The sequence below is a fragment of the Cotesia typhae genome, unplaced genomic scaffold (genome assembly GCF_013202065.1).
Source record: "Cotesia typhae breed Kobodo isofemale line unplaced genomic scaffold, CoteBio_Ctyphae contig_48, whole genome shotgun sequence".
Classification (NCBI taxonomy): Eukaryota; Metazoa; Arthropoda; class Insecta; order Hymenoptera; family Braconidae; genus Cotesia; species Cotesia typhae.
The window spans coordinates 10817545-10842993 of NW_027423756.1; the positions used below are offsets into that span (position 1 = coordinate 10817545).

Consider the following 25449-nt stretch of genomic DNA (forward strand, 5'->3'; position numbering starts at 1 on the left):
TAATTAATTATACACAAAATCATGTAATTATTATTTTATATTATTATTTTTAGATGAAAACATAATTGATTGACGTGGTATGAAGAATATTCAATTAATTTTATTAGATGGGAATAAAAAATATATTATGAATTATAAATAATGATTTGTCAGGGGTTTAGCGGTTGTAAATTTGAATATAGGTGATTAATCTGAGCAGGCGGTCTGCAAAAAATAACTATGAGTATGATGGTCAACCTTGTTGATAGAAGAATGGCATTGCTCTCTGAGCCCACCTTAGTAACGTGTAATTCTAGGTGGTCCCCCTACTACGCCCGGTACGCGCTATACCAGTACGGTCTTCGAGTACTCGGTTTATATGCTTAAGGCAGTATATTCATAATGTATCCGCACTATGCAGAAAATAATATGCCAGACGATCCATTATATCTCGAGGAGCGTACCTGAGGATCGTATTATTGCTCCAGGCGATATTAAGAATACGACTCAGCTTCTAAGATTTTTCAATTCTAACACCCGCCTTTGTCAACCAATAAATCTGATATTTATTTTATTATATTAATACATATTATTATTAGCTTGCAAAAATTTTTAAACAATGATCCTTTTATTTTTATTATCATTACTATTATTATTATAATATCAGCTTAATCTTAATGTCCGATTTTAGTTTTTATTTAATTACTATACACTGGGACTATATAATACAAACAAATCTATTCTTTTAACGCTGACTGTATTTATATTATTCATATGTGACAAAAGTAACTTTCTGTTCTTTTCAAAATATTGTTTAAAAAGTCAATTCGACTTTATAACTTTATTTATTGATTCATTTTTTTGAAAGTAATACAGGAAATTTCGGGTATGCTTATTTACAAAAACAGTCTGACGTTTAACTTTTAAGAATTTTTTTTTTTTTTCAATATTTCATTGAGTTGAAAAATTATAATTAATTTACTTCAGTAAATAAGTAATGGTTCTTTTCTAAATATAAGACAATTTTTTTTATTTTAAACATATGCAAACTGTCTCAGTTACGTTCAAATAACTGAAATCGAAGAAATTAACATTTGTAATTTTTTTATCACTCGTCAAATATTTTATTGATGATTAAAAAAAATAATTAGAATTTTTTAAACAATATTTTTTAGTAATATTTAAAAAAAAATACAGAGCCCGAATATTTATGTTTAATTTATTTTTTTAATACATCAATTGACAAATTTCATCAACAATGTATTCTTTAGAGATGATAAAAAATTTTCACTCAATTAGAAGCTTAGTTAATTACTCATAAAAAGAAAAATAATAAAAATTAGTCTCAATATAAACTTAAAGTGCAACACAATATTTTAATCCACAATAAGTCATCCAAAAACAAAATAAAAAAAAAAAAACTTGGAACAGTTTTCAAACTAGCGACCTTCCGGTTGCTCAGTGATAGATAACACCGCCACGTAAAATCCAAATAAATATTAAAAAGTGTGTCACAGATAAACTGCCATCACCTGTTAACTAAAATAAACACATTTACTATTAAAACTTTGAATAAAAGCCTCTCACGTAATGGAAAACCCAAACCGAGCGGTGGTATTAACAATTTAAAAAAGAAATTCAGATTGTACCGGTCATTCCACCGTCCTTGTATCGATACAAGGCCTCTCTTTCTCTACCTGTTGAATTTATTACCGACGAATGTCCCCGGGAAATTTGCGGAGTTACTCAAGCGGATAATGCATCATCGAACTGGAGCCCGGTGTATAGTTAAACCAGGCACAGATAATACAACTAAAACTGCAGCCCGAGCTTGCATAAAGACGCGGGCGTGCGTGTGACGGTGGTAATCGGTAGTTTCTCAGTTATAATTCGCGGTGTCCAACGTAAACACTCAACTTCTACAGTATATTCATATCCAGCTAATAAATATGTGCGTGCATCGGTTACGAGACAGCTCGGCACTGTCAATCGCCACTCGATTGTGGTGAATGAGTGAAAAATGATAAAAAGTCATACATATACAGAGGCGCAATAGCGTGACGGGAAACGATCCAGGACGATCTTGACGACTTAATCGATATACTCATGGGACTGTGACGGAAGTCAAGCCCCCCGCGGAGATATTTAATTTTATATTATCTCTATCTGAAACTCTATTTCCCGCGTAATTTGTAGTTTTTATGCAATCCCGATGGATAATTAACAATCGATGCTCAATAAACAGTTATACAGATTTACAATTTGCATTACGTAGATATCAGACGGTAATAACACGCCATACACTCCGAGTTTACCGTAAAATTAATAGTGTGTATCATATCATATCCTCACTGATGTGATATGAAGAGCCTAAGCATATATTTGTTTATTATTATACACAGATTGGATTGCATTTGTGAATTACATGTATGTATATGCATGTAGTAGCACAGATCTATTCAAGCGAAACAATAAACGTGAGAACACTTATTCGTAACCCGGATGTAACCAGTAATCGCACAATCTCAAGGATCTAATCGACACGTCCGACGGTTACGTCTAATTTCTTGGTACTTTTTTACCGTGTAGACAGTATATTTATATCGGTGTAAATGAGTATGAGTAAGATGAAAGTATACAGATGAGAATATTTTCAGGTCATGTTAAATAAAACTACAAGACTGACGAGCATAGCTCTCCTATTTTAACTAATCTAATGTAATAGACACACACATTAAACCTAATATTTATTATTACATTATATGTTATATGTTATACGTTATGGTTATTATCAAAACTATCATTCTCGAGATACCTATTAAACTCAAAACTTACACCAGAAGGGATCCTCAAATCAGCCAGTCTAATTACAGATCCGTTAGGAGCAAAAACAAGGCAAACAAGAAATTAAATCTCGATTCGGTGGGAAAAAAAAAAAAAAAAAAAAAAAAAAAAAAAACAGGGTTCTTCATTTTCAAACACATCTTTCTGCTCTGAAAATTTCTATTTGCTCTTGTATTGAGTTTAAAAAGTTTAAACAAACTTGTTTTCAGGAAATTTAGAAAAATTTCCAAATTAAATTCCAAGTACCTCGAACTCGGTTAGGTATTTACATTGTCGAGATCTCTTTTCATGTCTGCGTGATGAATAGTAGCACTCGAACGGTTGCAGTTATAGAAAGTATCCCAAACAGAATAGAATAAAATAAAATAGATTTTTCAATGACAAACTTTATTCATGATTTACTTTTTGAAAAGTCTTTTATATCGAGATTTTATTGAACGCTGGCATGGGTCAAAGACCGTTAGCTTTTGTCGTGACCTCGTCCATCGTAAACGAATTTTTACCTATCATTTATTTACATACATACACATTTGTACATTTCAATACATCGGTGTATAATATATACGAGTAAAGTACAGAAAAGTGTGCGTAATTATAAGTGGAACGAAAACATTTGATATGATACTATTACTGTGCATTGTCAACGTGGTCCATGATCGTTGTTTATATACATCATATACATTACACATATGATATATGTATGTTTGAAGGGATTACCGTTAGGTGAATCCGGTAACAAAACAAATAAAAACAAACCAAACAAAAAGAGCTTAGCTCAACTACACTTGGGCTCGAACTCGGGTCTATTGGTTATAAGGACAAGCTTATTGCTCCGCGGTGACTCTGTTCACTAAATTGACCCTGAATGTTTGTTGTCGTTAATCTCTGAGAAATAGTTGCTCTTTAAACTTGTTGCTGTAAGCATGACTCGCCGGTTTTCATCCATTTTGATCATTCGATTGCTTCCTTATGTATGTTATACTGTATGTGTACTCTTCAGGAAAAAAAAGTTTTGAAAACTCACAAATGTTCATTAAACTTCTGTCCTTTAAGAAATTTATAATCACATTTTTTTCCACGATTTTATAATATTTAAAAGCCAGGTAATAGATTAAAGAGTTCTCTTTATAACTTAATACTTAATGTATTTAATAGGATATCAGAGCATTAACAAAACATAAACGATCTCAGATAAGTTATATCCCATGTTCTTCATTTGGCGATAAAGCACAAGCTCTTAGAGGCGTGAACTAGTTATCGGAACTGTTCAGTGCGAATCAATTCTATCTTTACCTTTACAATATAGCTTTATCTACGAATAGAGTTATAAATTTCATTGACTGCTTCTCTGTTATTTAAACATTAAACACATTTTCCAAGCTAATCGTCAAATTAAACAGAATTAGTACTAAACGACCGCTGATTGCTAATAATTGATAAATTAATGGGAAAGCCACTTTGTTGAAATAACTTTCGATAGTAATCTGTGAACCAATTAATCAATCCACCTCTGTTGAGCCTTTACTCACAAGCAGACTCTATATAACAATCATAATAATAATAATACTATCTACAGGTTATAAATCATAAATAATATTTAAGTCTAAAAAGCATGTTTTATGTGAACGTTATCATATTTGATAGTTGCTTGAAATTTCTATTATAAAATTTTGTTAATGCCATATTGATTATGATTGTACGTGTTACTTTCTATGTCGTTTATAAAATATCATGAGTATCATGATCATGAGTGAAAGCCTCTGTATATATATAAATATATATGTATATTTATATTTATATTAACTGTTAAATAAAGTGGACTGAAATGGTAGTGATTGTATTTTATACTTTATATTTTATATTTATAAGTAATATCAGTGGAGTTTGCTCTAAAAGAGTGTGGAAAATTAATAGAATTGAAATGTCGGAGATTGCTCAGTGATAGATGTTGATAGAGGCTAGGAAGTGAATATGATCTAGTCGAGTCTAGTCTACTTGAGTTGAATTTTTATAATATATTGTATTATATTATATTATTATATATCCGCAAACTTGAAATGATACCACACACGATCGTGTTATTATTAACAAGCTGTACCATTTATCTAAGTGAGCTTTGTTATTACGTCGACTCGTTTTTCAAGTGCAACTTACTTGAAATCGACACGATAATTTACCATTTCATTGCCATTACATACCATACAATACGTCCCTTAGAGTTTTTCCAGCCGCTAAAATAGTTATTGAAAAATCCCAACCCGACCAAAGTTTTAAAAAAATCCAATGCATTTAAATCGTGCGTTTACTTTTATTTCTCTGTCTAAAGTACATTTCTTAAACAGAGCCATCAATATCAAGCGTTGACAACCTGAGCTTAAAATCCGCGAGATCAGATTCTCGTTTGAAAGCTTTCTAAATAAAAGGACGAGATGAACGGACCTTAACTTAAAGCTGTCAGATCTCACGCAGCTCGTGCGGGTAATCCTCGAGGATTTTATCTCCAGCTCGACTTCCCTTGATCTCAAGTTTTAGTGATGCCTTTTTCTAACGCCTGCGGCCAAGTAGAACTCGTTCCCTTCCCATTTAGTCACCCTCCAAGTAAAGTTTGTCTTTGAGGTTACTAGAGAATTGGGAACAAAGCACCCGAGGAGAGGAAACAAAGATTATTTTATTCAACATCCTGATAGCATGGTAAATTTATTTTATTTTACTATAATGCTACTATACGTAGTCAGTAGCTTTCTGTGCCAACTGGGACATTGAACTTCCGTGGAGGAACAAAACTTATTTTTATTGATCACTTAAATTTTACAGCTCCCAAAAATCCAACTTATTTTCTCCTATTCCGGCGTTAAAAATAAAATAAAACAGTAAATCATCGAAATTACAATTTTTCACTGCCATTAACATCCTCTACATGACCTTAATTACGTCCAATAAAATGTTAATCTACTACCAGTATCTGGTACAGCACAGTATAGAGACTAGTACTAATAAATACTAACATACATACGCACAGTAAATATTAATGTTGGAAAAAAAAAATTTTTTCAAAATAAAACAATGGATACTCTATCGCTTGACTAATATTTCTCAAACTAATTTCCATCTTACGGTTGTTAAATATTAGCATTAAAGCCACCTGACTAAACTTTTGTTAAAAGTTATCAAACGTGTAATCTAAAATTGATGGTACTTATTATTTGAATATTGGAATTCCCCGAATTTACAGCCAAAGGAAAAAGATGAATAATTAAAGTAACAAGTCTAGTGTCTGGCAGTTTAACTTGAGTATTTGGACTGGTTCCAACTTCAAAATTCAACAATATCACTCACATTCTGCTCTAAATACTTTCCTCGGAATTCGGGATTCCGTTTCAAGAATATTCCAAGGGCGAAAAATCTTGTCAACTCTTCTGGTGTCTTATTGTCTTGATGAGATTAAATATCTGAGCTGAAAGCAGAGTAAGAGGGTCAGGAAAAAAGTCCGGCGTGCAATTCAATTTATTTAATTTAGCTGTGTCGGTAATTGGGTTTTGTAACTAACAACGAGATTAAGTCCGTGAATCCATCAGCGTGACAGCAGAATGAGCATTATTTGGGGCGTTAGTATAATGGTAATGAACATGTAGGTATATTAGTTTTGGGCAGCTCATTTAGAGGCAGCGGTGTTCGCGGACAAGCAAGAAGTAATTGTCGGTGATAGAGTCTCGTATGAAAACGGTTCGCTGGTTTGTTCGGTATCGGAATCGGTATCGGTGGACTAATTTGCTCAAGGCAATGACGGAATGACGAATGGAGATTGTCTAACTGACACACCCTTACGAATTGTAACATTTGTTACTGTTCATCAATGTGGCGTTTCCGTTAGATTCATTATGCCGAGCGCTGTACGGAGCTTGTACCGTCTTGGTACTTGGTACTTCGTATCAATGCTGAATTCATCTAAGTAAATAGAAACTCAGTCAAGTAATTGTATAGATTAATGGCTCTCAATGTTTACTCTGAGATTATTCATGTTATCGTTTGTTGATTTCATTAGTTATTTTGTTGCCTTGTTATATAACTGATATCGGCAATTAAAACTTCCTTTCTTTGCTTATAAATAGGATTTAATTATTATATATATAAATATTAAAAATTTTTATGATACTTCAATTTAAGGCACAAAACAATTTTTTGATTAAATTTATCTCAATGTCCCATTTTGTTTCGGATGTTATTGAATATCTGTGACATTTGCCCATATGTCTATCGATTGAAATTTGATTTTATCCTGACATATGGCCTAAGAGTAAACCAATTACTGAAAAATATTTTTAACCGCAAATTAAATTTGTGACCAATGATAACATGATCCAATTTAAATTTATGTTGATAGTTGAGTTTTCTCGTGAAAATTAATTTTACTAGAATTGTTTTTTCTGTAATTTTTGATACTTATAGCAAAAAAAAAAATAGGAACAATATTTCTATTTCATTAAAAATTTATGAGCATAATGGAACATATATTATTCAGGGAAAATAGCGATAATTCCTATCATCGAAACCTCATTATCCATTATACATTACGAGAAATACATATTAATAAAATGTTATATAGTATTGTTTTTTAGAAAGGTCGTGCAATCCGCTGCGAACCTCTGAAGCATTTAATGATATGCTTCTGCTTCGATAACTCCGAAAAAAAATCCATAAGCATTTTGTGAATTAATTATTAATAATGTAACAGAAAAAAAAAACTAAACGCAAATTCCCGATGGTAAATAATTAAATGAATAATAACTGCATACATTATTATTATTGAAATCTCAATAACGTTAAAAATTGAGCACATACAATCGGAATAATTGTGATGATCATAGAAATGCGAATTATTCTTCAGAAACATACAATTAAGAAGCCATATATCCTGCTTTCACTCGTCAATGTCCAAAGCCAGTGCAACAAAGTCTCACTAAATGTACGGTGAATTTGTTTCCGCGTTTATTTCTCCATAAAAACAATGAGACGTGTTAATCTTTGTGATTTCTTAAATTATCCCGCGATCTAAGATCTTAATTTTAATTTTAATCGTTGACAATTAAGTAGACAAAACAAACAATCAAATCATTGCATAACTGAAAAATTAGGAATTTAATTAAATTTAAACGATAAATTTTGAATTTTTCAGATTTTAAAATGCCGCCACCTGATCCCCAGCGTTAAGTCAGGCCTCCAAAAAATGGCCTCGATTCTGGGCGACGGCACGGGTCCCGGCGGGCCCGGATCCACGAGGTGCCTGCTCCTGTTGCAGCGGTCTCTGGCCATTCAACTGAGCCGCGGACCTCCGCCAATGATTCTCGCCACCAGTCAACACGAGACCATCAAGGAACACCCGGCTGACGAGATGTGGATGTATGACAAGGGCTACAATCTCTTCCAGGTAAGTCTCATTACTTTTTATTCGTGTTCTTTTTTTCTTTTAAGTACTATCTATATAATTAAGAGGAAAAACATTAAGCCAAAGTTCTTTTATTTAAAATAGTTAGAAAATAAAATTCAAAAATTAAAAATCAATAGTCGTCATGCCGGTTACATAGTGACATAACTCTAGCAATAGTTTTATGACAATCATGTCCCGTTAAGTTAAAAATAAACTCGTTGCTGATTGGGCTCACCGTTATGCGTGGGAATAAAGTACAAAGGAGTAGTCCGTAATTTCATAAAATGTATAACCTGACGCAACAATTATTGCTAAGACAATACCGGATACTTATTATTTGTCTTAAAGACCTTTTTTTAATTTATTTAGCAAATACCCTGACCGCTAAAATCATCACTACCACTACTATGTACTTTTATACTTACATTACGAGTTACATTGAAGTAGCTGTGCATTTACAAACAATGTGATGACTACGCTATGCTGTCTTGCTCATTTTAATTCGTCAAATAAAACAATAACCGTAATTGTTATTATCATCATCGTGGATTTGATTTAAGAGTCAGCATTTATATTAATGAAATTCTTCTTGTGAAACGTAAATATTTTAACGAAACAGCTGACAATTTTATTATGCAAACAATTTTTTTTTCCTATTGCTACCTCTGCAGTTTTAGTCTTTATTATAAAACGCCCTGGATTTATTTATAACAACACTATTGTCATTTTTTTAATACTTGACATACATTTAAAAGTACTCTTGAAAAAAATAATGTACTAATGAAATTGGCACGTCTTATTGGCTTTGACCGAAAAAAGTGCTGAGTCATTATTAATTAGACAAAAGCTCCAACCCGAGTCTGAGCTTATCGCGCTTTTTGTAAAAAGATCGACCTACAATTTTTGTTTGATTCAATAATTAAGTACAAAAATTCCTTTATTTTACCAAAAATTCTGGGATGGACTGAAGCTCAAAAAATAGTCAAAAGTTAAAATTAAATTTCATTTTATTTTAAATTACAAATAAATTATATTATTGTAAGATTTAAAAGTTGAGACTTGATTTTTGTCCCAATAGAACACTGAAATTATCATAAAAAAATTAAAACGCTCTAATAAGTGTATATATAATAATAACGTTATTATTTATGATACTATTAAGGCAAGAAGAACATAAATCTTCTAGCAAATAGAATATTACTTCCCAGTGTCACGCGAATCGATAAATTTGTCCAGTGTTTTTTATCAACAATAATTCAAAACGATATTAATCTACATAATGGCCTTGAATAGTGATTAATTACTCCGTAACTTCACCTTAATATTCAGCAATATAAATGAAAATATTCCTAACCGCTAATGCACAAAATAATTCAACAGCAACAAGAGCAATAAAAGTTGGTACCAGTAGTAAATAATAATTAATTACAAAATAACAGTACGTGATACTTACAGTCGGTGTATTTATAATTTGAATGAAATTATTTTTTAGTAGTTTATTGAATATTTAAATATATATATTTACTAGGCAATAAAGTGTAATACTTCTTAGTGGTATTTACCGTTTTCTTTTTATGTATACACAGTAAATATCGGTGTGGATGTAGAGTATTATGTATAGATAACGATATGAATTCAAGTAAGTAAATATCTCTCTCCTCTTTAACATCAATATGCAGTCATGGTTGATGTAACATACCAGATAAAAAATAATAATATTCAATAAATTAACGACCTTGTCTGTGTTATTATTCAACTACACAACTACAGATTATTAAATAGAAATAAAAAAAATAGTAATCATCTTTGTTTTTTCTTTAAGCAGTAATTTAATAATTACTTTTATAACAACGAGGAAAATTAATATTTATTACAGAAAAAATCCCAGGTCAATGAATCGTTGAATAAATAAAATATTTAATATAATAATATCGCGGCTCTAGTATATTAAAAGCATTAGATTTAGTAACTAAAAATTTGCATGTAAGTTATTTTCTAATTGCTTCAAATGAAACAAACTAATTAGAAAAAAATAAAAAAGGCGTCGAACATCAATTTAAATAACATATTTTCTTTTTACATGATCTATTTACTAAGTTAAAAATTCCAGTCACACATTTTAACAAGTTAAAATAATTATAACCACTACTATTCAGTATTCATTTTTCTTTGAGTAATGGAAGGCCATTAATATCAATAAATGCTCACCGGTGAACTAAGTATCATCATACAGACTACCTGAATAATTATGAAAACATTTTTTTATTGGTTGCCCTTTTTTTAGTAGACATGATTAATAAGTGAAATTAATTCTTGAAGATCTTATCTTGGATCATTTTTTTTTACTTTAAATTCAGATAAATTTCTTAGGTATCTAAACAAGTATAAAATTAATTTTATTGCTCCTTTATTCTACCGTTTAAAAAATTACTCTTTTTTTTATCAATACAAACTATTTATTAACAATTAAAAATTATTTTATAGCTCGATTTTGTAATTTAGTCAATATCATTCAAATTAATTCCACAAAAACGCATTTTTTACGATAAAATTAAACACGCAATTTAAAATTTCATATTTATTTACATCACATTCTTAAATGTTGAAATGACATAAAATAAAATTTAAATTTAAACAAGAGAAACTACAAAAATTTTAAAAACAATTTATGATTTTCGACAGTATTTTTATATCATTGACTTTCATAAATTTTTTATCATTTTTATCTTTAAAAAAAAAAATTACCCCCAACAAAAAAACAGCATTATTTTATCCGACCTAATAGAGTAGAATTTTATCGAGTGCTTAAAAATTTCAGTCGTTTGCAATTCAACATTGATTCCGGCATGAGCAGAATTTCCCCGGAGAAAGTGACTCTTAAAATCCACCCTCAGCTTCTCTTCCCTCTACCCTAAACTCGTAATCACTCGGACTATGATATATACAAAACATGAGGATGACTAGCCGAATAGAGACACTTGCACACTCACGTCGCGAGAGAACATCCCACCCACGGACATTAATCGCTGAAATATCGATTTTCCATTGGTCGCATCGGGCTGAGCGAACTAAAACGAGACATTGTATCAAATAAAAGTGACATTGTTCGTAAGAGATTCCAGTGAATCATCTCCAGACCTGTGACTTATAATTTATTGATGATATTTTTTGAATATCAGAATGGAATATAGCACAGCTTTCGTATTGTATCATCGATGCAGATATTTATATATTAATATTAATATTTATAAAGATCAAGCTGATGTGTTCCGGGCTGTAGTTATTCACGTATAGTAGGATCGTACATCTGAGATGAAAGCTGAATTATATTAAATAAACAAAGAATATAATAAGAGGCATAGTCTTGCAGTGAATTTTGCATCGGTGTGTATATTCGATCGATCTTGGAATATAGTTTATTCCCGGAAAAGCAACCTCGAAGAGGGCATTGGCTCGGTAACTTGCTCACGCACGGTTAGATTTGTTGAGTGTGCTGTTGTATATCGTAGACTAAGAAATAGAAGAAGTCCAACCGTAAGAACAAGAACAAGAATAAGAATATATAATATAAGTATATATAAGAAGAAGGCAAAGTTGATGTGCGCACAATATTATACCGAGTCCTAGTCAGTTTTGTTGAGGTGAGTTGAGTCTAAACTCTTGAATCCTAGACTGGATTACTATACGTGCTGACTTGGAATGGAGTATCGAGTATGGAGTTGTACTTGTACTTACATTATATTATAGAATAGGTAATGTGTAATGGTGTTTGATTCTGTTGAAAACGCAGGTTATGCTGGTACATGCTGGCGAACCGAGTTTACTAGCCGGACTTAAAACCGCCCGTCGAGTATGCATAAAGATAAGAGAGGCGTCTCCTCTGGGGCACCCAGGAATTCCCTTTACTTACTTATACCAGGCAACAGTGAATTACTAAGTCGAGACGGCCTTCGGCGACAAGATTCTATTTATTTCCGCGGCAATAATAACATTTTAGTTTTTTATTGAGGTAGATAAGGATGGGAATGATGAAAATATCGTTTGATCCTACTCGGAAGTTATTAAATTTTTGCTTCGTGAAAAAGTTTGGAAAATTCAAAACAGTAAGACTTAGTGCTTGTTTATTTTTTTTTTTTTTTTATTAGATCATTCTTTACTTTTAAAATTTTTGAGCTAAATAAATATATGCCATGTGTATGTTTAAGAAAAAAAAATTTATTACTCACAAAAAAAATAACAAAGTATAAAAAAATCAAAGTACTTAAAACATTTCAGAACAAAAATGAATTTTTGTTGAAAAAATAAAAATAAAAGTTAATTAACAGATTTACAGAAAGGTTCAGTTAGGATGGCTATCAGGGTAGTTCTAAACGAGAAAGTTTAATCTTTTGTCGATAAGGAAGGATTTTTATTCTGCAGCCGTATTGATTGTAAAAAGATTTTTCCCTGTGGATGAGAATCAAAGATAAAAATAATAATCCACATATATGACTTTTATAACGACAGCTTTCGATTCGGTGATATGCGGACACGAGGTAAACCAAAACCACTTGGTGAACTGCAGTAAGTACTTTCGCCCAGACCGAGTGTCTAGAATTATCATACATTTATTATTACACTTTATATGTACTCCTTCAGCAAGTGTCTCGTATTTGTGCATACATGTTTCCATTTGTATACATGAATACAAATATATTATTCTGAATAGAACGCGAGGGGTATAAAACCACGTCGCGGTTTTCGTTGACCACTTCTGACCGTGGTAACTTGTCACACTTTCACTCAGCCCTCGTACTTTTATGGAAATTTATTAATTTTACTAAAAAGTCACTTTATATAATTGTCTGGATGCAGTTTGTTCCTTGTAGAATGGAAGATGTTTTGTTAAATCCCCGAGGAGGCGCATCAGTAAATGGGGAACAATTGATGCGCTTACGAACATTAAAGTTTTCCATAAAACGTTTAGCACCATCGGTTATTAATTTAATTAGTTAATAACACAACGTGTGGTTTTTCTTACTTTTCATTTGGCTTAATGAACCATTACGTTGCTTTATGTGTTCTCATTTCAATTTTAATTACACTCTATCTTTAGAATCTCTATCACTGCTCACTGCTCCCAGCAAAACCTCTACTCGGTAAGATTTAATTAATAAAATCCTTTTTAAATTTCTGCATAATACAATATTAGTAAATCGTTTTTTAAACAGTAGAAATGAAAGTTATTACTTAGTCAATTGTTTACGGCTTCTTTTGACTTGGATATTTACAAAAATATAATCATTTTACTTCATTGAAGAACTTTTCTGCGTCCTTTAAGGTAGAAAAATTTTTTAAAATGTTTTTTTAGTCAGAATTTTTTTTTAATTATTATTTTTATTGCTGCAAAAATCCATATTGCTATTATTTTTTTTGTACATTGAAAAAAAAAAATATTATTTTAAAAATTTTATTATTGCTTCGAAATATTTAATTAAATATTCAAAAAAAATTAACTTTAAAAAAAAACTATTACTAATTCCCAGACCTTCTCTTCTCTTCCTTGTTGATTTAACAGAAATAAAAAAATAAAAAAGTCTTGCAACTACCGTAAGGTGCACTGCAAGAATTACAAGCTATCGGTGCTTTACCCCATAATTTAAACAAAACAAAATAAAATAAAATAAAAATAATAGATCTGAGAAATGGCACTTATCACGTCCGTCATTACCAATCGGCAGCCTCGAGGGCCCTCTAAAACAAAACGCGCAGTCTCTAGAGTACTCAAGTGTAGTTGAAGTTATATTCCGCGGTACGTCTGTGCCATTCTACGTTCTATTGTCAAGTGCTCGATGCGCAGAGCTGAACGTTTAATCAACAACCCCTTGCTTACGTTCAATCGATCGTACCCATAATACACACGTACTGATTGTGAGTGTATGCATATAAAAACATTAAAAAATGGGAGTACACACTGGGTATGTTATAGTCCGCAGACCCAAGATTTAACTTCTGCCTCGAGCATAAATCACGATAGCATAATTTATATGCTAATACCAAAAGAGCCTAGCAGTACTTGGGTTTGCGTACACGCGGTATCCCGGACGTGGGTAGCATATGCGTCTTTTCTTAACCGTACACATACACCATCCATCCATGTATTTATTATTATCTTATACATGTACTTACTTTTACGGACTTGACAAGTACGTCCGTATCAACTTGTACTCTCATGCAACATTCCTAGTTGAGGATATTACGGATTGTAACCTTGTCCCCGTTTTCATAAATATTATTATTTTTTTTTATTTTTATCTGTTTTTTAGCATTAGTCTCTAATTTTTTAATTCGTTGTTGTTATCATTATTTTATTATATTTTCAAATATTAATGACCGCGGTTAATTTAATACCACGATAAAATAATTTTCTATAATAATTAATATTAATATGAACATCGGTAAAAAAGCTCCGGTGCTCTCGTTAACTTTCTCCGTGGGCTGTGATCACGCCATGATTTAATATTAAGCGCATTAAACCTGGAGAAAGACTGCTCTTTTGCCGATCTACATGGATAACATGCTCGATCATGAGATTTAGCTTGACGTAAGATTCATGCTCAAGTAGTGTACTGTCACCCATCAGTGGTTTTATCTGCTTTAATGCTTCTCTATGCTTAAATTATTATGAGATTTTACTGATTTATTAATAATAATCCACAATTCGTTGACAACTATTATAAAGTATTCTATTAATTATTTTAACGATGACAAGTGACGACGTTTCTGAAACATAAGAAAATATTTACTGTCTTATTGAACTTAATTTGTCGGATTTCCATTTGTTGATTTTATGTCAGGGAGAAGTTTTATTGTCGAGATAATATCAAATGAAGAAAATTTATTATATTGGATTTTTTTTTAATCATTTATTATGATTTATTTATTTAAATCATTATTCATTTTAATGAAAATCTTAATTAAATTATCAAAATGTAAGTGTGAAATTAAACAAAATAATAAAATCATTTAAATGGTAAAAATAAATAATAAATACCAGTGGTGATTGCAATTAAAGTTAATAAGTTAATTAATTCATAGTGAGTACCATTTAAATAAACTAAAGAGCAATTACGTCGTAATAAAAGTAAATAGAGATATAATTAAGAGGAAAAAAAATCTAGTAAAGTGTTAACTTTACGAATGAAATTAGAGGTTTATACGTATTTAGCAGAAATAACATTTCACCGCCTCTTGCGATATTAACTAACAACTACGTACTACTGTAGACTGTAGATGCTATGCTGTCTGATGGACGCTAAAGGGTAATCGTGCGCGTGAGAGAACGTCGAGTTATTGCATAATAATTAGTAGCTGAGCAATAACTATCGTGTAACCAGTACCAGATACCAGTGTAGAGTCTACATTCAGCATTTTACATTGCCGCAGATACCACGGTAGTGAAAAGTTAATAAAAATACAACTATGAATATAAATAAATACCCAACCCTAAGTACAGTTTACTATGTAATAATCCACCAAGTTCATTGCCAGCCGTGCTTAAGCTTTAACAACTTATATTCCCGCAATATTTATTCCTATAAGAAAATCACTCAAGGTATAAGTAAATTATGAAGTGAATAATCGAGCTACGAACAGTGATATACTATCCTTGCCGTACTTTTTATAGACTTTAAGTTTTTCTCCTCGGAAAATAATGACTTTATCAGCTCGGCATAGCAGCTGGAGATAAAGACACTGAATGCCTTTCTCATGGTAATTCCAATGCTATTCTCCCTTCCCCTATTATGTGGAGTAGAGTAGAGGACTCAACGAGGAATTCTACTATCCTCACCCTTCGAAGAAATAAAACGGGCGAGTCGTCCTATCCTAGGATACTTCAATGACTTTGAACGAGCTCTAAATCACCGCACCAGTCGAGATTTCTTCCAGAGGATCGAATAAATATGATAAAAGATTGGAGAATCCAAAAGTAAAAGCTTCAAACGATCGTTTGCTGACGAAACATTAAAACATTAGAACTATTTAATTTTGTAATCGAAAATTTTATAAAAATTTCAATCAACCAAAAGATTTATGAGTATGTTTCCATGAATTTTTCACCTTCCAAGTTTTTTTAGTAAATAATAAACCTTTCTTCTGTTATTTATTAAGAAATCGAGTGTACAAAAATTTAATCTAAGATATAAATAAAAATTTTTGAACTAAAGTATAAAGTACAAGTTATTTCTTCCCTATAATTGAGGACTCGAGATATTAAGTATTTTTAGATCGATTTGTTTTGTCTCAGAACACTTTGTCTTACGCATGTGCAGAGTGGGTGTAGACTTTGTTCCTTAAAGACGTTGGCGTATCGATTCTTCCCGCTCGCCGAGCCCCGTATTCCTGCTGCTGACACCTTTGAATTACGCTTGATTCTACTATTATTTTTCGACTCTTACCACCTTGTCGTTGAATGTAAATAATGTCTTACGGTTTTTGCTCAATGAAGACGTTATAAGATAACTCACTATACCACACTAACTTACTACTGGATTTATTTAATCTCTTTAATGTGAGTACGTCTAGAGAATTGAATTCATTCACGGTCTATCGAATGGCTTTTTACAATATTTCTTTTTTTTTATTTTTTGAAGCTTTTATTACTGCCTAATGGAATTTTTTATCGCAAAATTTTTTATAAACGAGCTTTTGAATCCCACATAGAAATTCTTTGAGAGTTTGCATTGTAGAGATCCAGTGAATTACTTTAGGTATTGAATTTTTTTATAAAAAAATGAATTGAATTTTTTTTTTTTTTTTGTAAAAATTTATAAAATATTTTTACAAAAAAAAATTTTTTCATCAAATTTCTTTGTACATTTTTCCCATTAAACAATAAACAAAAAACTAGGCAATAAAACTGATACATATTTATTTAAAAATCAATTGACAGGCAGCGAAGTGAGTAAAGGCATTGCCCGAGTACATATAGAGTGCGAATACAAATATAAATCAATACAACAGATAAATAATATTTTCTAAGCACTTAAGCCTATATCGATCAATGCTAATTCAAGTGGATTTAAAATAAAAAATTAGGGAGATATATCTTTCGATAGAGCAATAGCAACAATCCAGAATAGAATCAGTAAAATTATTTTCACCTGAGGTATCAACTAGGCATAAGCACACCCATTTTCCCTTGTGTTGATATAACTCATACGAATAACTGATATGAGAATTAGTCTTAGCCATAATCCACGAGCACGTCCGTCATGGCGATATGATTTCGCATGTATGTTGACGCCGGTGAGCTTAACACACTCTACTCTAGCTGATACAAATTAACCCTATTATTGCCGGTCGGTAAATGCAACGAGCTGGCTATAAATTTTCATCAGCCAGCTCTGAATCTGCTATTATCTTTATAGGCCTTGATATATTAGTTCTGGCTTTAGAGTTTCACTCGTTTAAATTATCGCACGTCAAAACAATCTAAATAAATTCTCACCCCTTTTAGCGGTCGGTCATTGAATACTGTCAATATAAATATAAAAATAAAATAGTAGAAATAAATAAATAAATAGAATAAAGAGCCGCTATTACTTACAAATCTGAAGCATCCACAACTCTTATTTACGATCGTACTAACTAATTCTCCTTATGTCCTCGGCAATTCTGCTGGTACAGTAAATGGAGGGTTGAAATGACTGAGTAGGGAAGTAAAGAGGGCGAACCAGCTTTTTTTTCCGAACAGCTTCTAAATGGTCCTTGTTGCAGTAAACACTCAATGGTACTGCAGTATTTCATCCGTTTGACGTAAGTCAGAGGGTCTTAAGTGGACATAGTAAACACTTGGACTTGGTACTGACAATTGTTTTATTTGATTTAAAACAATATTCGCTTATTTTTTTATTTTACGCGGAAGTTTATCGATATTTATTTTTCTATGTAATTTTATTTACGATGACTTGATAATTAAATTAGAGTTTATTGGTATTTAAATTCCCCAGATAATAACCTTTAGTAATTATTGGGCAATTAATCAAAATAAAGTTTAAGTATGTAAAAAAATTTTCACAAATAAGCTTAATACTATTTTCAATTTTTAATAATTTTATATCAATTGTTGATGAAAAAATTAATATAGTTTGCATTAATTAATATAATTTTTTGAATTAATTGCAGAGCTTCTTGGAGGCAAATTCCAAGTGTTGGTGGAATGCAGCATTAGTGGACGCAACTCGTCAACTACGATACAAAGGACATGTATCACCGGGTGTTTTGATGGTAGGTGGACCTCCTTGTGCCTTGGAAGTGCTGAGAGCAGCCTGGTCTCGTAATGTTTTAAGACCACCGGCTGATCATGCCATCACGTGTCTCGGTAAGTTATTTTATCATGTCTCTATTATTATAAATTAAAGTTACTATTAAAACGATTTTAAAAATACGATAGTGCCTCGGTAATTTATAGTGAGATTGCGTAACATAAAATAAGGAACAGGATTTTTTTCGGATAAATATGACAACGGGAAAAATATGAGTTGATATCTCAGTACAATATTCAACAGAGCATATAAATTACCGTGCGTTATTTTATCTCATTTTATCTTCGCACATAACACTAGAGTCTTGCTTTTTTATATTATATTATACTACATTACTGTATAATATGCCGAGCGGGAGTGAAATAGCTCGGAAAATATATTCGGAAGATGCGTGTCTTTACTCGTCTTTGTTGTAAAGTATACAAAGCCTGAGAGTGCTGTTGTACATGAAAAAATGTTATCAGGTAGCGAGAATTTATACAAGCGACAAGTCATTGTCGTACATGTTCTCGGATACAAATATATTTTCTTAAGCTCCCACACATGCGATTATTCATTCAATAGCATATACACCAGTCTTCAAGGATATAATACAACATATTATTTTTTGTCATTTAAACCAGAGACATTGAACGCGACACTCGCAAAACCTAATGCAATTACACGGAAAAAGCTGTCCGTTATATTAGTATGAATTTAAATTAAATGTTGCCGCGTACGCAGTAGATGATACACATTTGCCTGCCAGCGTATTTGTAATGTATTTTATCTGTACTCATATATAGTATAGATACGTATGGTATATCTGTTTACAAACCGAACCGATGCATTACATATAGAAACTCTATAATTACTCCTAGTTACTTTTATGTCTCTTTATCGGTGAGTATAAATTACTTTTATACATCATACTTTCTACTTTATTCAAATCAAATCCCTCAAGACAAATTTCTTTATACCATTTATATTTATATTTATTTAATTATTTATTTGTACATCAATAAATACATATCCGGACTTTTATATTTTATATGAATTTATGTGATTGTCATTTTTCTTTTTTTATGTGTCCGCTTTGCAGCTGGTTATTTTTACTTTTTATTTCATGTTATCAACTATCATTTATCATCATTTTTTTATTACTCGGTAGATTTTTTATTAGTATGATCAGGAATACTGAATGTCTTGAGGAGAAAAATTTATAAAGTCATTTTGCAATTTAATGTGAATAAATTATTCAAGGTTCCAAATAGTTTATATTTTTATATAACACCTAGAGGTGGAATTTAATTTTTCAGTACAAGAATTATTTTAAAAAGTGATATCATCTTTAATCAAATCGAAAAATTCTCAAACTAAAATCTTGTTCTTGGCTTAATTTTACTTGATTTAAAAATTTTTATTTTGGATTCAAGTTTATCCAATTGTCAAGGGAATAATCTAATCTAGAGTAACAAAATTCCCCTATGAATAATTCTCTTGCATTAAGTTAATTTTTTTTTATTATTTCACAGAAAAAAGCTGATGTCTTTTCGAAAAAGTTTGAGACGTTAAAAAATATTTATTTAAAATTTAATATTGTCATAGATCATTAGAACTAAACTATTTTACAAGCGTTCTATTATAAACCAAAAAAAGAAATAACAGAAACTTCGATCAATCTTTGGAATGTGTCACGCATGATTTATTTATCAGATCAGGTATAACTGGCATTATATACAGGGGTAGTAGAATTCCGAGGACATTTATATGCTAAAATATACGATTGCATCTGAATAAAATATGCGTCGGAAATAATTAAAATAAAATATTATATCCACTTAAACATAGCAATTTGTAAAAATAAAACTCTATAATAGATCTATCAGCAAAATTTTCTAAGCACGACGGATCGACGTAGCTCACGTCTGTTATCTCACATTTATTTGTTTTAGGGTAGATAAATTTTTCACTGGAAGATTAATGATCTGAGAATAGGCAGGAAGTGTCGCGATGATAAATAGAATGATTAAAGTTTTATAAAATCAGAAGTAGCCAATAAAAAATATGTGGGTATGTATTCATATCTACGGTACGAATGGATGCCGGATAAGCCTAGACCAAGCCGAGAGAAAAGTTAAATAAATAAATTGTTCGGATGAGTGCTCACGGGTAATAGTAACATAAAGACAGCAGGCCAATTACGCAAGGAAACTTTTAGTACGTGGACTCTTAATACGCACGTTTTATTTCGTTTAACTTGTTTACGTGTGTATTAGCATAGGAATTTAATGATCCTCACGGCACGTAGGCGTCTTGATACCGGGACAAGACGTAATCACAAGTGCGATGATACCAGTTCATATAACAGTCGGGATATTTTATAACTTAACATATTTGTTTGCTGAGGTTTATTTATGTTAAATTCCGTTAAATATATTGTTTATATCGCACTTTCTAGGGAATTTTTCCTTGAATGACATCGTTATAAAAATCTTTTTGTTTTTATAAGATGTTTTTTTTTATTTTTAGTGTAATTTATTGATAATTATCTTTTATTCAATAATTCAAATTATTAATCAATTTTTATAAAATTTAACTCTAATAGTATTTAATAAAAATTCAAATCACAAGTATCTACTTCATTTCTTTTTAGTCACCAAAATTATTCAAATGATATTTCGTATCATATTGCGAAGCATTGGAGAGTGCTCCAATTTTTTTCCCTTTTTCGCATATTATTAAAATTATTCCCATAATTTATTTTTATATAATGTACATTTATAATTTTTTTTTTCACTGATTTGATTTTATAATTTATTTTCTGATAAAAAATTTCACAATTTTCAATATTAAAATATAAAACGTTAAAATTTCTCTGCACATATGCATTAAAAATAAAAAATCAAGTATTTCTTTCCTGAAAGATGAAATTTATTAAACTTTCCTTCATGTCTCTCCAGAATTCTCTAAAATAAATAACGAAAAAGCTTAGACTTTAATAAGCTGATAACAAAATACCAGAAACATTAAAATAAAAATAAAATAGCTAGGTGAATTACGTAGTCACTAAAAATAAAAACAAAATAAGCCTTGAGGGTTCTGCAAAGTCGATAGGTAAATTCTTGGATGAATCGAGGCGCAATAAGAGTTTTATATACACGTTACGTATCCTTATGTACGTGGGGATCGGAGGTAGAGGTAAAGCAAAAATAAAGAAACGGCTGGCCTGGCCTGGGGATAAAGGCGCTGTCTCTTCATAAAGATCGGGAGCCTTTAAAGACCACGATGCTCGTAAAGATAGGTGGTTAACTCAAGACCAAGAAGCTCGGCTTACTTGTGTTGTATTTTTTTGTGTTTTGCCGCGTACCAGCAGAATCTGTGCCTGTGCCTATCGAAAGACGCCCGCAGGCTCGCTAGGAAAACACCCGCTGTTTTACGTGCTGGTCCTATTCAAGTGTTTTTAGGCCGCCGTAAAAATACGTGACCTTTTACGAAAGTTAACCATTACGAAAGTTTTTTTTTTTTTTTTTTTTTATGAAACAAGAACACGTGACAAAAAAAGGCAACAAAGTTTCGTTAAAAGTAATAAATTTAAAGCAACATAACATATCACCGTTAGTTCTTTCATCGATGTCAAACAATATCGGAGATTCTATCTCGTTATCGACGGCTCTAAACCTTCTAACGATAGTACAGTCTATAGCTACAGTAATAGTAATGAGAGTAAAGCTGCACTGGCAGATGAAACCGGGTGTCTAAATCATAGCTAAATATTTTAAAAAATTGAGTTTATATCTGTAAACACGATTATACGATGCCGGTCTTCACTATGTAGTCTCTAGTGTGTGTGCAGAGTGTCAAAGATAAATTTACGAGATGTGAAAAGTATCCGACGTAACTTTATTCTTTAAATGATCGAACGATACGCGTACGCTTTAAATTTATCTGCCTTTTATTTTACCTTTCACTTAAACGTGTAAAATTAAATGCATCTGATTTCAAACGCGGTTGAAATATCTCACAAGTCTTGAGATTTTCTATTAAAGTTGCTAGAATATATTTGTTTTTTATTCACTGTACGTGATCTGAATATAAATAGTCTTGTACACTAAAAAAAATTTGCGGGATGATTTTAATTAGTTTAAATCCTCCGGAGTGAAGGATTTTATTTATGTTGTTGATGAAAAAAATCAGCGGAGTGAATTCTTTTTTTTTCTATTAAAAAATAATAATTATTATTTTTTTAAGAGTAAATTTACTCGGATGTTTTTTTGGATTAAATTATATTTTGTACAGTGTAATTCGGTTAACAGGATTTTTTTTTATTATAAAAATTTTATTGTTATATTCAAACAAAATAAAAAAAGTAGGTGTGTTATGGATATGAGTATCAGCACATAACGTATCGTGTGTAATACTGATACTATTTAAAAAAGTGAAGTAAGTTAGACGAGAAAGATCCCGTGGAGTCTGATGTCGCCGCCTGAGGCCGAGGTCTTGTCCTCGAAAGGAGTATCTCACGGTGGTACGTTGACAGGCTACGATTTCCATCTGCGCAGCAAGCACTAGCCTTTGGGAAATTATCCATTTATTGTCCAGGGTTTTTCGTCATCTTTCATTTAGCCTTACATGCCTCTAGCCTGAGGTTACCACGCGTAGAGGCTTGCTCTTGCATTCGCCGTGTGAATTCGTCTGCGAAACGAAATAAGACGGAGAGATCACGGCTTAATAACTATTTAATATCTCACGGTCCAGCCCTTACCTCGCGGGCACTCGGATATCGCTGACCCCGGCTCAGTTAGAGGGCAAACTAACCTTTGTCATCATCATCACCATCACCATCAGCATCTACTTCGTGAGTTATTGATCACTCCTTAAGCTTGCTAGTAATTAAATTCAAAGTTATACTCACTCTCATAAATAATTGATCACTTTCTGCATAAGACTCATCTATTTGCCAGAGCACGAGCCGGAGGGTCACATGGATTTTTACGCAGTGAAAATTAATTATTAAAACAACAAAATGTTATATGTTCCTTCAGTGATTAAATTTTGAATTGTATTAAGTTTCTTTTTTTTTTTTTTTAATTAATTAAAAAAAATTTTCAGATTATTATTTTTTTAAAATATGAATTTTTTAAATCAAAAGTTTTGTCTACTTACGACAATGAAATTAAAAAAAAATTTAATTTTTTATCTCGGGGATATTTTTTTTTTTTTTTTTTGATATTTTGTCAGAGGATCAAGACGCCTGATACCTAAAAATCAGTTCTATCACTTGATGTCATTGTATGCAACTGTCCGTCTTTATTTGAAAAAAAAAAAATTAAATTAAATTAATTAGCGATATTAATTTAAGAATAAGTATAATTACGACGACCGGTAGCGAGATATGGTCGGATGTAATGCAGTAGCGAGTGGTAACGCTAAACCCACAACAGTATTAACCACCAGATACATATGAGATACTATTATATGAACAGCGAATTAGTTGAGTAGAGCCTGGATATTATACATTATACATTATAACATTATACATTATACTGGCTACCTAACCAGCCACCAGCCTAAGTCTGCGTCCTAGGTATATAATAGTAAGTAAAGCGTATCGGTGTCTTTACCTCTCTCAGATCTAGCAATAGTTCGTACTCGCTCTCAACACTCTTTAATATTACGTGCAGTATAAGTACACTAGATACATATTGAGTAACGGATAATTGCCACGCGGCTAATAAATAAATCGTGGACCTCCCTCGGTCACGCCCACGGTTCGAATAATAAGTTAAGGAGCTAAGTCTAATCGTTCTCAGCTCGTGTCGCCTCGTGGTGTTTGGCTGGAGAGACTCCAAGTCACTCTATTCTGTACTGCTTTACTTCTGCTCCTGTCCCGCGGATCCATTAACGACCAGGCACCCGGTAATGAGACTGGGACCACTTCTCGCCGTACCGGGTATTAACTGCTCCATCTTACCCGCTAAATCGTTACTCTTTTTAAATTCCCTCAAGCAGTATTGCGCACAACGTTTAAATTATTTGTTTTAACAAATTGCGAGATCTTTTTTTCCAACCTTTCTCTTTTTTTTTATTTTTTTGGCTTATATTTTTATCGCAAATTAATTAATTTAAAAAAGTTAAAAAATACCATTTTTTTTCACTATTTTTTGAGTATTCAAAAATAATTATATGTAAAGTAATTTTAAAACTAATAATAATAAATTTTTCATTGATTTCTGATCAATAAAATTTTCAATAATTCCAATAAAATTATTCTCAAAATTTCACCGCAATCTCTTCTCACAAACTCATCATTAAAAAAAAAAAAAAAAAAAAAAAAAAAAAAAAAAAAAAATTATAAAAAGTGAAAAGATAAATTCCAAATCGTGTGTAAAAGACATCTCACGTTCAAAGAAATTAATGTCACGATTATCTTCCTACTAGAGGGTGAGAAACACAAGAAACAATGTTATATAAAATTTGTATATATTTTAATATATAATAATAGTTATAACAATAACATGATAAAGTAATAACTTGATGAGGCAAATAAACGATTTAAGAAATTTAAGATTGCAGGGTCGTGTTAACGCACTATGTAACGATGAGTGATCGACATTCTCTGGATACTATGGGTATTGTACTAAGCCCAATAAATGGATATTAATATAAACGACACACGATATGAGTACCGAGGATTCTTAACTTTATATAATGCAGCGTTTAAAAACGTTTAAGATGATGATAATAACAATAATAACGGTACGTTTAGCCAGGCAAGAATCTTCGGCACATGAGAATTTTCTCGTTTAGTTTTCTGTTTTCTGTTCACGAGGAATAGAAACGAAACGCCCGACAAACGTTTCCACACTTATACATGATACTTAAATATTATACTATACTACATTATATTGCTAT

The 25449-nt window shown here is 31.4% G+C and overlaps 1 protein-coding gene across 3 annotated transcripts in view; it reads left to right on the forward strand.

Annotated features, from left to right (window-relative positions):
* Positions 1-25449, forward strand: part of Knockout (Stork-head domain-containing protein knockout) — an 89653-nt gene that overhangs the window by 29242 nt on the left and 34962 nt on the right. For all 3 annotated transcript variants that reach the window (XM_074246270.1, XM_074246269.1, XM_074246271.1), the window contains 2 exons: positions 7997-8248; positions 18416-18611. In XM_074246270.1, the coding sequence (XP_074102371.1) occupies positions 8048-8248; positions 18416-18611 (397 nt within the window). In that variant the 5' untranslated portion in view covers positions 7997-8047. The remainder of the gene's footprint in view (positions 1-7996; positions 8249-18415; positions 18612-25449) is intronic.